General features: G+C 40.8%; 1 protein-coding gene across 3 annotated transcripts in view; it reads right to left on the reverse strand.

Annotated features, from left to right (window-relative positions):
• acvr2ba (activin A receptor type 2Ba) overlaps positions 1 to 12,574 on the reverse strand; it is a 32,615-nt gene extending 20,041 nt beyond the window's left edge. For 2 of the 3 annotated variants that reach the window (XM_030767382.1, XM_030767383.1), the window contains exon 1: positions 12,169 to 12,574. In XM_030767382.1, the coding sequence (XP_030623242.1) occupies positions 12,169 to 12,220 (52 nt within the window). In that variant the 5' untranslated portion in view covers positions 12,221 to 12,574. Of the gene's footprint in view, positions 1 to 11,381; positions 11,433 to 12,168 lie in introns of those variants that run through there. The other variant, XM_030767384.1, reaches the window with a different exon arrangement.
• Between the last annotated feature and the right edge of the window lie 991 nt (positions 12,575 to 13,565).

A 13,565-nucleotide genomic window follows, 5' to 3' on the forward strand; every position in this document is an offset into this window, starting at 1 on the left:
AAAAGAAGTGTCAGACACATTCAAAACCATCAACACATCCAATTATTCGCCTTCAAAAAAAAACAACAATAACAACTAAAAAAAGAAGCCACCAATGGACCTAAAAAGCCCATCCCCTCCCCCCCAAACAACTTCAAAAGATGAGGAATACAGGCTGGTGTCAATGCAATGGCCTATTTAAAACAGGAGTGTGCATTTCAATATCCATATGATCACATACCCTCATTAGCATTTGTATAGATTTGTGTCTGACCCCAAGTCTGATGGCCACAAAGGCTGGTAATGATATAGACACAGGCACTTTGCATGATAATGTATGCCCCAGACACGCAGATCTGACAAATCCACCATATGCTGTCAGTGTCTATAGGCTATATCAATATATATGAGCATCAGCAGATGTTTGTCCTACAAAAATGTGACTAGTTCTGTCTCACTGCTTCAAAACGTACCAAAAAAAAAAAGCTGTAACAAAACCGGCCACAAATGGATAACATATGCGCTATTAATTGTACCAATTCATTTGCATGCAACATCTGAACACTCATATGGACACCAGTAAAATTACACCAGTTACTTGGTTTTGTGCAGAAATAACGAAAAGAATATCATAATGGTTTCATATGAATGACTGTGGGCAATAACATAGGAAAAGAAAAAAAAAAAACCAGAGTGCTAACCCTTATAAAGACCTATGTAGAGTGTTTTGCTACGAGACAACTTCAAGTATAAAACCAGAACGAACACCTGCTTGTTCATTAACGACATGAGGCCAATGACGTGCTGACGACCATGACATAACCCCCCCCGTACCTCATTCATTTCAAATGGAGAAGTCCCAATATGGGAGAACATTCAGCCAGTATTATCATTCACAGGGCTCTTCACTTAAAGAGACAACACACCAATGAAAAAAAAAAAGAAAACTTGAAAACGCTCTTTACTTCTCTTTACTCCATCACCTCAAAAAACACTCAGTCGCTCTGCTAGACTCAGCCAGGGCTTGGCAGTCAGCCAGCTGGATGCCAAAAAGGGCTTTTCCTTCTCCGCTTCTCCCCCTCATTCAGATGCTAACTCTAACTCAAATCTATTTATAGCCACTGGCAAGACACCAACCACAACTCAACCGCATAACCGCTGTGCAAGGAGAAGAGAAAAATAATAAGAATAATCAAGGATAAGGAGGGGGAAATTTAAAAAGAGAGAGAGAGCAATGCCCCAAGAATTCAGCTCCATTCTGCACTAGAGTGAGCCAACGATTTTCAGACAAGAGGGAATGTAAGGTCAGGCAAGCTCAGGGAGGACAGAGAGCAATAAGACCGAGTGGAGTCTGGGAAAGGGAAAAAAAATAAAGAAATAAATATACAGCCCCCTATCCAACAGACAGTGAACATGACCTGGATGTTAAGAGAGCCTTATTTCAACCCAGACAGTGAGATTTCACATCTGCGTGAGAAGTGTGCTTAAATGGGTCACGACTGGAGCCAAGACATCTTTCCTACATATGGCTTTTATGGCTTATATCTAACTGTTCAAGGCTGCAGCTAAATCTCAGTCGACTGATAAAAGAGAACATATTCAGTTGTATATGTGAGAGACTAAAGCCCTGTCGATAACCCTTACTGTTTCCAGAAAGGCTGTGGTAAAACAGCACAGGAAGGTGCTGCGCCTCAGTAGACAACAGACTGGACACTCATAATCAACACATTTCATTAACACTCATTAACACAGCACTACAACTGGTTTCTCTTTTTTTCCCCGACACATTTGACATCACGTTTCAGTGAAACTACCTGGCAATGGCAGCTTTAAAAGTGAGATATCAATGTCTGTTTTTTCCGCTAGGGAGCAGTTGTTGAGAACATCGAGTTATCCACTGATGTTCTGACAATCTCCAGTTCTGACGCGTCCTTGTTCAACTGCAGTCTAATGCTGGATCAGACTACAAGATATTTTTGTCTTGCACGATGGCCATCATAGTGCCATAAATTTTTGCTGTGTCTTGGCCAGGAGACTGGCAACACTACAAGTATGACCCCGACCAATCATCGTACGCTGCCTTTCAAGACCTTGCTCAAGGTTCATAAGTCATCGGGGAAGACGACTGTCATTCGTCCTATTGGTCAATGTCAGGGAACATGTCGTAGGAGATGTCAGACTAGGCAGGAAAATACAAAAAAATTCTGACATGCTAGAGTTTTCATGTCGTCTTTCGTCATGGGGCGTCGCAGACGCCACATTGCTGTTCTTAGACTATGTCACACTACAAGGGGTAAAGACATCCGTTCTTGACGTTCATATTTGGGCCCGACGGTGGAAGTTTGTCCGCGGCAACAAAACCGTGTCAAAATCGGGCTGAAATAGTGTAGTCTGAACTTGGCATAACATGGACTGCTAAAGCCTAAAGATCAAAGCACAGTCCAGAGACACGCTGCAAGACAACTGCATTTGGGTTTTGAAATCTGACAGGTGAGATTAAATTTGGATGTCTTCATACAAACACGGACACAAAACTCATTTAAATCATAAATGGATGAAACAAAAGTTTAATTAAAAAAACAATTAATTGGAAAACAATAAGGCTCCAGACAGAAAACCTGAAATGAACCTTTTCGAAACACACTTTGTCGCGGATGATGAATCACTTCTTGAATTCTAATGAGTTTTACCTCATACCTCCATCTAAAAAACAAACAAAAAAAAAATTCAAGGCTTGCACTTCCAAACAGCCTCAAAAGTTGTCCTTCATCACGTCACTTAAAAAAACAGGCTCCACAAATCCTCTGTCCTGAAACAGCACATGTCATATAGCTAGACCAACAGCACAACTTAAAACAAATACTTTACAGAGCTCAGGGCTTGGATACAGACAACACACTATTTTTACCCCTGATTCTTAGTTCCTTTTAAATTGACTGTCAACAAACTCGCCTGGCTGATAAAGAGACCCTTCGAGACAACCCCAAAACACTCAGGCGTATGAGAGAAATTCAGTATCAGATTTCCTGAGGTTAACTAGTAAAGGCTTCCTCTATTTCTCAATACGTCTGTAGGCAGTCATTGTCCGGGCCTCTCTCATAGCAGGTGGTCAAGTCCTGGTTTTCCATGACAAAGGGGTGCTCTCTCTCCGATACTCACCCTCCGTCACCGCTCTGATCTACACTGGAAAATGTCTTATTCCTCATATGAGGGCTTCTCACACTTCACCCATTTTTGGAACAAAAGTAGCTTAGTTCAGCTTATGAAACTTTACCATAATAAACAACTGCATTCATAACTTGCTTATCATATAGTCTACATCTGAATTTCAGTTTAAGAGTACTACAGTGAAATAATCCAAATGGTTATATTCATATAGCGGCTCCCTCAGGTATTAGCATACTGGGCATTTCAGATTTTTTAAGGGATTTCATGGTTCCTAGAGGCGAAACTGATCAGATGTGGGAAATGAAGTGGTCAGACAAGAGTGTGCTGATGGCCTGCGACAGCTGGACGTCGGCAGCGAGACGGAGAGGTCACCAGAGGAGCCTGGGAGTCCAGATTACACAGCGCATACCTCCATCTGGAGTCAGGGCAAAGCGAGCGAGAGAGACAGAGGCCAATGAGACAAGCATCTGCTACATCTCCATCTGAAAAACCCAAAGTCCACCCAGAAGGCAGACAGGCTGAACAATGAGAGAGAGAGAGAGAGAGACCTTGCTGAAAAGATCTCACTTTCCCATGAGGAAATCAGAACGTCTCATTTGTTGGTAGATTCAAAGTCCCATCTCTGGTTTAAACACAGATAAAAACCATGTACATTCATTCAAATCGTCACCATTTTCCCACGGGAATATATCAAAAGGGCTTCAACTCACAGCAAAAGAAAGAAAGAAAAAAACTACAAGTTAAAAAAAAATCTTTTTATCAGTTTTTTCATTTCCTCTGTCTCAGTGGCCATTTACATTAAGATTCCACCAATTCAACTACAAGAATAAAATTTCAGACAATGGAAGAGCGGTCGCACAGAATGTTCACTGGCATTTTTAAAATCTTTTTCACCTTCCTAAAAAGCATGATGACTCACTACAAAACAAAAAAAAGTGATTACGTTTGCTTACTCTGAACCTGACTTGTACTGTTTATTTAGCCTAAAGAACAAATACATCAGTCTGTCTGAACCAAAGGCAACATTACTGTCCAGATATAAAACTAAGGCTCTGATTGCCCATCCACCTGTTGTTTGTGCCTGTGTGTATGCACACCTACATGGTTACAGTTAATGTCAAGGTTAGTGTTACTGTTCAGGTTGGGGTTAGAACTGGGAGAGGGGTGTGGGGTGGAGTAAAGCTTGATGAGGTAACAGTAATGGTAACAGTAAAATTTGACTAGACTGTAATTCCACAAATTCACAGGCATTTGAAAACACTATCCTGATTTTTTTTTTTTTTTTTTACGAATGTCAGAGGATGAGCTGAGTGCTGATTCTGGTTTTACATTTCACAACCACAAGGTCATGCACCACTGGAATAAATAATTTTGTCAATACTCCACCACAACCAGAGCAACAATCAGCCATCTATAGCCCCTGCTGTCTCTCTGGTATTAGCCAGCACTGAACACTGCAGTTTGTCTTCTCCCCTTTCTGAGTAAAGAGAGAAACAGAGAAAGGAAAAAAAAAAAAAAAAAAAAAAAACGTGGATCACAGGGATATGGTGTCTGTATCATACCTCAGCTCCAGTGTGTCCACCAAACCTTCCACCTCACCCCAACCCCCAACCCCCCAACCCCGGGCTCAGCATGGGGCCAAGGGCTCAACAAACATCCCTCTGCCGTCTGACATCTCTCAGCACAGACAGAGGGACACAAAAGCGGAGGGGGGCCTCTGCAGGGGCTGGGCCCACTTCGTCAGACAGGGCCCCTGCCTTGCAAACAAACGGCTTCTGAGCGGGGGAGACACATCAAACTGGCGCTCACAGGAAGAGTTGCATGAGAGCCATCAATCCCACGGTGAATGGGTTGCAGTGCGGGTCCAGCCCTCTTTTCTTTCACCATTCTCCCACGTGAAAAGAGAAACTCCGGCAAAGAGCGAGGTCCAACGCAAACAGAAGAGCAGGCTTTGGAATGTTTCAGCCATTGAGCAATCGACTCAATGTCAACCAAACAGAAAGCGCAGAGAGACGATTTCAACGCTGCTTCGGGGTTCAGTTTGACAGTGGGTCAATGATGCAATGCATAGTCCAATTTGGCTTAATGGAAGGTTGGAATGATTTCAGGTGTGCTAATCTGCAAGTCCTGCAAGAGATTAGCTCATGGCCATTCTGGACTGGTCCACACTGGCAGTTCATGCCACCTTTTCCACGAACATGGTGCTTTTGTTGTAATTTCATAAAACGCAAGACAGTTCCACTTGAGCTAAACAAATGTTTAGTCAGTCCTGTTACTCTGCAGGTTGACGAGAACTTTGAGTGCTGCATATGATGTACGACGCGGTCTACAAAAGATAAGGCCAGTGCAATATCACTGTTTATGTACTGCATTCCACCCATGCAGCTGAACCCAGATAAGCGTTATCGTTGAAGGTAAACAAACGCGAGGACGAGAACAGTGTGCCTTCTCAGCAGCACGCGACTGCATAGGGAACCTTCATAATCTCTCACCGCACTTCAGATACCGCAGTCCCATTTAGGGAAACATAATGGAGTCAGGTACACAGGAATAACAAACGTGGGAAATTATCCAAGGGTTAGCGAGTGAGCAATTTGTCTGTAATCAAAGTATTTCTGAGGCACATACAAAGAGAGGGAGGTCTAAAAAAATGAACAGAAAATACAGCAATGAATAACTTCCCCTTAATAAATGGCCCTCCACAGACAAACAGGATGAAATAAAAATGAAAGCACACTGATTTCAAAACAAACTATCATCTGTCATAGGAGCTTAAAGGTCAACATGACCATGGGTTTTAAGGTGGTTTGGGTTGTGACGGAATGAGGTTTTGATGTGGTTTGGTTTGAGGGAAACTGAGGTTTTGCAGTGGTTTGGGGTGTAAGGGTACTGAGGTTGTGGAGTGCTCTGTATAAAACAGTTTAGGAATAAGGTTTTGAGGTGGTTTGGGTTGTGAGGGACTGGATGTCTGATGTTTTGAGGTGAGTTGGGTCGTGGGTGTCTGATGTTTTGAGGTGATTTAGGTTGTGAGTGTCTGATGTTTTGAGGTGAGTAGAGTTCTGGGTGTCTGATGTTTTGAGGTGCTCTGGGTTGCAGGTGTCTGATGTTTTGAGGTGAGTTAGGTTGTGAGGGACTGGGCTTTTGAGGTAGATTAGGCTGATGTTGAGTCTGATGTTTTGAGGTAGGTTAGGTAGTGAAGGACCAAGACAAGGTATCACCTGCACCTTATACAACACAGAGTTTTGACATTAAAACCTTCGCAGTGTGGATTTTTGATGTTAAAACATTTGGTTGCTTGATGAAGTATATTTGTCCTCTCATAATAAAATCCATTGGGCTAGATCGACGTCCTTCTGATGAGTCTTCAGTGGTGAGGTATACTCATATTCTCTCTAATCCAGTCACACTGAACTGCTTTGACTCTTATCTGAGATGGTCCAGGCAGCATGATCACTATGAAACAACTTTCATTTTTTACTTGTTGGCACATATACATTCTATACTTGTTGGGCGTCACAGAAAAAACTCTGAAGAATCCTGTCAACAACACACAGAATACAGAGGCACAAATTATTTTAAACACACCAAACACAACCACCCACCGTTTGGACTTGTTTTCACCTCTTTATGAGGACAGTACATTCCATTAACTGATTAATTAGTCACTGGTTGGACTTCAAAGAGTCCATGTCACTATAAGCTTATCATCCACACATCATACAAAAAGTTTTCAAAATGAAAAATGTTTTGAACATGTATGCACCTCAGACAATATCCACTGGCATACTGTAAAATCTTTTTTTTTTTTTTTTGAGAAGATTTATTCCTCATTTCCTTAACAAGTGCCAACACTACCACAATTCAAATGGCACTGGGTCCCTTGTGTTCAATTTCTGTCTTTCTTTCTTTTCCTTTTTTAATGAATCAAAGCCTATAACTGTAGAGGAAAATGGTTCAACCCAAGTCCCTAGCTTATTCAGTAAATGCGTATTTATGTTTAGTTTACAGGCCAAGCCATAAACACATTCAACCGAGATCCCACCATTCTGATCTCCACTTATCAAATTAGCCCGCATTCCATATGTGTTTTTTTAGGGGATCTGCCACAGATTAGCATGGAAGCCAAGCAGTAAATGACAGATTAATAGATTCCACATTTTCCCCAACATTCCGGGCCGAGGTCAATTTTTTGCAATCCGAGCTGAGCCCTGTCTTTCATGCCGTGTTTGCCTAACATTTTCCGTTTTTAAACACAAAGCTTTGGAAAGCATGGAATGAAAACCAAGGATATTTCAGGGGATTATATTGGCTTCTGTCTCCTTGCAAATATCATATATACAGTCAGCTGATGCTACTTAACAGCATATGACGCCAACTGTAACAGAAGGAAACACTTCCTGAAAAAGTTATCATTACCTTGAACGATCAAAGAGGCCTGCTTTTCTCTACTCTTCTCCTCCTCGACTGTTTAACCTTCACACCACAAGTCTGATGTTCACTGTTTTGTGTGAAGCTATTTTCAATTAAGTCCAAGAAGAGACGCTGTGACTCACAGCATGGGGCAGCGATGATAACATCTCCAAGAACTGAAAGGATTTCTGTCACTGTTTACACACGATGGTGTTTAACAGAGTTTGGACCCTATGCCTGTGTTTTTTTTTTTCTTTTCCTCGTATGCTCAGTTTGAAACTAGAGATTTATATGCCAAATCTGGTGATCCTACCAATTAAAACCGACATCAACAATAAAGAAAAGTCCAAAGCCAGAAAAACTTCACATCATTCATATCATCTTACAGACACACAATATGTTTTACTGGAAGAGTAACCTAGTATAATACAACAATCCTCTTTCCTTTTATGCACAGAAGGTTTCACTATTTCAGTTTTTGTCTTTAGTTATGCAATGTCAAAACAAACAGAATTTCACTTGGTGGGTGGGGGTGGCAGAAATAGTTTGTTGCGTTTAATATTGCTATACATATCTGAAGGACAGTCTGCGAGATGTTTAACTGTACTTGGCCTTGTACACATAATTTAGAGCATACAAAATGGAAGCCCATCCTTGCCCATGGATGGAAACAGTTACATTACAATATGCCTTGCCTCTATGAGACAGTGTATGTCAGTCCTTGGAATGTTTGTATTCATGGTCATAATCTTCCAAATGTAAACAATTCCACATCCGACAAGGACAAATGGTAAAATATGCAGAATATTTCTGGCTAGAGAAGACAGAGAACAGATAAACAGATGATTTTTTTAATGACACAAGCTTAAAACCAACGAAATTGAGTCTCTCCATATAGGGCTACCATGGTATTGAAGTCTTTGAATCAATTTAACTATCATTTCTATGTGGGCATATGGGAAAGCATCAAATATATAAATGGACAGGCATGCAGAGCCTTTTCATCTGTCAAAACGAAGAGAAGGAAAAAAAAGACTAAAGCATAACAAACACTAATGATTGTAAGAGATTTTCACACTCACAATCTTATGTCCAAATCCACAAAAAGAAAAGAAAACTGACACTGTCTCTTTAAATCCCTGTTCTTGCTAGAGGCTATCAATCCCCTCCCCCTCTCCCCCCATCGTCCCACAGTGTTTTCCCCTGCATGCTCTTGCTCTCTCTCCCTCTCTCTCTCTCACCCCTCTTACATGCGTCACAGAAATCAAACCAGAACAAAAAATGCAAACAAACAAACATATATAAGCTCCCATGATTCAGTGAGCCCTGGCCATTTGTTGCAGGTGTTGAGTGGAGAAGTGGGCTAAACGGTGGCCATTTCATCTCAGGGAGTCGTTTGTCCTCACAGTTCCACCCCTCCCCCCACTCACACTACAGACCATGTGGCCAAACCTTTAGGAAAATCCAGCAATGCGTGCACACACACACACACACACACAGATCTAATTGCTACTGATTCAGTTTTCTCATGAGCATTCCAAACCCTGAGCCATTCTTGCTTGATCTCTCTCTCATACACACACACACACACGTCCCCACACCACTACCATGAACAAAATCATGGATCTGTGGGCAAGACCAACACCCCCCAACACACACTCTCTCGCTCTCTCACACGCACACACACTGTTGGAGAAAGTGGGGAAGGCATCTTTGCCTTGCCTGATACTATGCAGTCACAGGCAATTTGGGGGCAAACGGAGCCTGGACGGAGCCTGGGCTGCACAGGGGCTTGATCAGGCAGATCTGACATTGCTCAGGAGCAGCAGTTTCTCTACATACCCAGAGGGGGGGGGGGGGGGGGGGGGGGGGGGGACAAGCTCTATTGTCTCTTTAAAAACAAGCTCCCATGTAAAAAGGCAATCCAAACACTGTAGTTGTCTTTCTTTCTTTTTTTTTTTTACTATCCCTTCCATCATGTCAACATCAGGAGCTGAGGACCATGCTCAGCAAAGACCATTACACAATACAGACTGCAGATAAAACATAAAGCATCACCTGCTCCTGTTTTGCATTGGTTTGAGACAGAAATGTAATGGTAATGAACACAATTCACTATATAATGTGGTGTCTAAAAGCCAACAACACAAATGAACCCACAGGTTAGTTAATAACTACAACTGACTGTACAACTGTGCAAAAAAGACGATTTTCTGAATACTGAATAAGTAGTGACGAAGAAGATGATTATTTAGACATTTCAGTATCAAGACAACCAAGTGTGGAGATTAATAATCTAATATCCCTGATGTGATTTTAGATTCTCCATCAACCTCTCACCACACTCCCAGGATCATTTAATTTATTCACCATCCTTTATGCTAAACGAGCCTTGCGACTTCCACATTCACCCAAACCCATATTTAGGACCACACCTGACCTCATACTCCAGATGTCTCAGTGTGCACTCATTGTGTACCTGCTCCTAAAGTTAACTTTTCAAACAGTTGATCTTGGTGTCACTGGAGAAACCCTGTAAGAAATCCAGTCAGTGTCCAGTCTGCAGACCTACATAACAGATGTTGCATTGATACATAGCTCCTTTTGAAACAAAAAGAAAGAAAGAAAGAAAGAAAGAAAGAAAGAAAGAAAGAAAGAGGGGAGAGATGGCACCAAGGCTCTTTTTCTTAAATAATTAAATTTTGAAACCATTAATTACTTCCAGCCTTTGAAAATAAGAAAACAAAAGAAAATAATGTCTCACGGCCCCCAAATCCCTTTCTGGATTCTTGCAAGAATTCACCACAAGTTGCCTTCCTCCTCAAAGACCGTAAGAAATGTATCTCCACAAGCTAACCTTTTCCTTTGAAAATTCTCCCTTCAGGTCTCCACTGGCGCTAAGTTACCAAAAATACAGACTGGTGCTCTAAAATGACGTTATTTCAAAAGGAAATATAAAAATATCTTTCAGTCCAGGGCTCTCTGATATGGCTCTCGTTGTAAAACATGTATTACATGCATACGAACATACATGGGGAAATCCAGCGTAAAAAAAAAATAAGACGGTATATTTCAATTTATTTATGTGTAGCTTGTGCAGACAACCAAAGTGTTTCTACAATCCATATGCTAGCAGAAGGTTGCGTTTTCAGATATGCAACATTCTAAAAACAATGACCACAATACGTTTATTTGCCCTGATATACCCTCTTTGTGTCAACTGGGTAAAACAAAACGAGGATTTCTCGTATACCGAGAAGCAAGCCAGAAGCCTCCATTCATAAAACAATGGAGATAATTCGTTTGCAACGACACTAAGCTGCCGTCTCTGTAACATATCGTTCCTTTAACGTCCGACCTAAGAAATGTTGCAACGTAAAGCATTCTATTTCGACACAGGGTAAAAACACACAAACGGGCCATTTGCGCCCCCCACCTCTGAAACACCCCTCCCCCAAATCATCAAAACAAGGAGGGAACTACACAACAAAGCAGTTGTGGACAAATAAACTAATACACATTGTTTTACATTTTAAGTGTTAATACTAACTTTCGGTCAAAGTAGACGAGTAGTTCTCATACAATATCGCTCGTCGCCTTTCATTATAATAACGAGGTACTAGCGTACACAAATCTATTTCAAAGGGCTGAAAATTCTCGTCCGAGGGAAAGAAAGCAGCATGGATTTCATAAATAGCAATCCATATATGTATATATGGGAATCGCGTGTGTGTGTGTGCATATATATATATATATATAGGACAATGAACAGGCTACGTGACAAATATACCATCCATTATAATCTGTCTATGCAAGTTAACTACCTTGAAGTGGTAGATTCAAAGGCGTCATAATTTGCAGATGTAGAAACAGTGGTCATACGGAATGCTTGTGATAATTCATTTCTTGATCCGAGCCGTGCAACGTTGTGACAATTGGAACGAGAAATGTCGTCTAGGCAGATTGCAAACACATTTCAAACACTCTTCCACCATGTGATAATACCGAGACATGTTTGAGCCACATGACCAGTAATAGTAAGGACAATCACTGGTTGGATTCATTCATATTTCAGCCCCCACGTTCAGTGCGTTGTAGTAGGCTACAAGGTATCGAATCAAACACGTCAAATTCATTCGGGGCACTTCCAGGATTATACCGTTTCCTAATAAAAATTCTCCAGTAAAGAGACTCTATTCACTCCTTCAGCTGGTTAAATCCTTCCGTCACGCTTCGTCAATCTCATGAAAGTAACATTTTTTCCGTAACACTGACGCTAACATCAAGTTATTTAAGGATACATTTTGTCTTTCTCTCAACGTAGGTTACCAAGTAAAGCCGTCCCAAGCGGTTTTCTTTAAACTACGAAGCCATAAAGTTAACTATTCAAAAGAGCAAATAACCAATTGTTAAACGCCCGGATCAAATTCAAGTATCAATAGCCTAATGATTTATGACCATCTAAGCTACGCCGAGGAAATAAGAAAAAACACTATTACTTTGATGTTATGTTTCCCTTGGGTCATTTTTCACAATGTAAATAACGCAACCACAATTTCTGTTCCACTTAAATAAACAGTTCAAACAGATATGCAATAAATGAACACTTACCTGCACAAAAAGTTACCAAAAGAAGTGCAAAAGTCAGCCAGGAAGCAAACATATTCCTCTAATAAGAAAGAGACACACCGGATTTTCTCCTTTTCAATCTTCTCTCCTTTGCGAACATTTAAATAGATAATCGGCAAAAACCCAACGAGCCAAATGACCCACGGCCTTCGGTGTCCGCAGCAACGAGAGTTCGCGTTGCTTTTGTGCGCAGAGCCCCAATGCAACAAAATTGCACGGGTTACATAGAACTTTACAATATAGAGAAATCCATCCGGAGATCGAACAATTCCGCAATTAAAAGTCGACGAAAACGATTGAATTATGCGTTAAAAAGAGGCGATTTTCTCGCTCCCCCTTCCTGCGCATTAACCTTTTCCCTCTGCAACCCAGAACAGCTAAGGACAGGGTCCGATATTGACATGCAAGAAACTGAACTGAGTCCAAAATGGCTTCTGAGAGGAGAGTAAGCACAGCCAGTAGGAAAACCCGGATGTTTAAATACAAAGAGAGGAATGCAAAGAGGCAGTGGTAGAGGGAGTGCAGCAATATGGAAAACGTGTTTAACAATTAATCCATTTTTTCATGATATCAACAATAATAATGTTGAAATCAGCTCTCTGAAATTTGATATGAGATTTTTTGACATTTGATATCAGGTTTAACAAATCCGATACATTGTTTTCAAAATCTGATAAAGGCATTAAAATAAAAAAAAACCTGAAAATTTGCCTTTTGAATTTCCATATTGGGTTTTTGAGTTTTGATATCGAGATTGCGAAACGGGATCTTTGTGACCACTTTCAGTGCACAGTCATACTCATTAGGGGGCGCTATCAAAAATTAGTGCTTGACACGGATCGGAAAACTGTCGCTCCAGAGCGTTATGGTTCTCAAATACTTAAAAGTTTACCCACAATCAAAACTGATTAAAATTACGATTATTACGGTTGTACGGTGTATGTGTAGTATTAGTATAAATCATAATATCTTTGAGTCTATTTTAAGCCGACCAGATCAGTGTACTAAGCTAGCGACTAGTTTTGTCATTAAAATGCTTAATGAAAAAGAATGACGCAGGTGTTTAATAATGTCCTTGTTCGAAAACTGAGAAGACATAGAAATTCATGGAACATTTATTGAGGGCATCCTGACAAATGAGAGCTCTTTTTTATTTTAAAATCAATCAATAAATAATAAAAAATAAGTGCCTCTATCTGAAGAGACTAATTCTTGTTCTATAAGTTCAATCACCCTAAAACATGATTAAAAAACACAGCAAAAAAGGAACCATTTGGGCATCAATTTTACTACAGTAAATCAGATTGGTTACTTCCAGTGGGATAGAAAAGACTGAACCACATGATACAGACAATATTTTAAACTTCATCTCAGTTTTT

This window comes from Chanos chanos, chromosome 3 (assembly GCF_902362185.1).
Source record: "Chanos chanos chromosome 3, fChaCha1.1, whole genome shotgun sequence".
Classification (NCBI taxonomy): domain Eukaryota; kingdom Metazoa; phylum Chordata; class Actinopteri; order Gonorynchiformes; family Chanidae; genus Chanos; species Chanos chanos.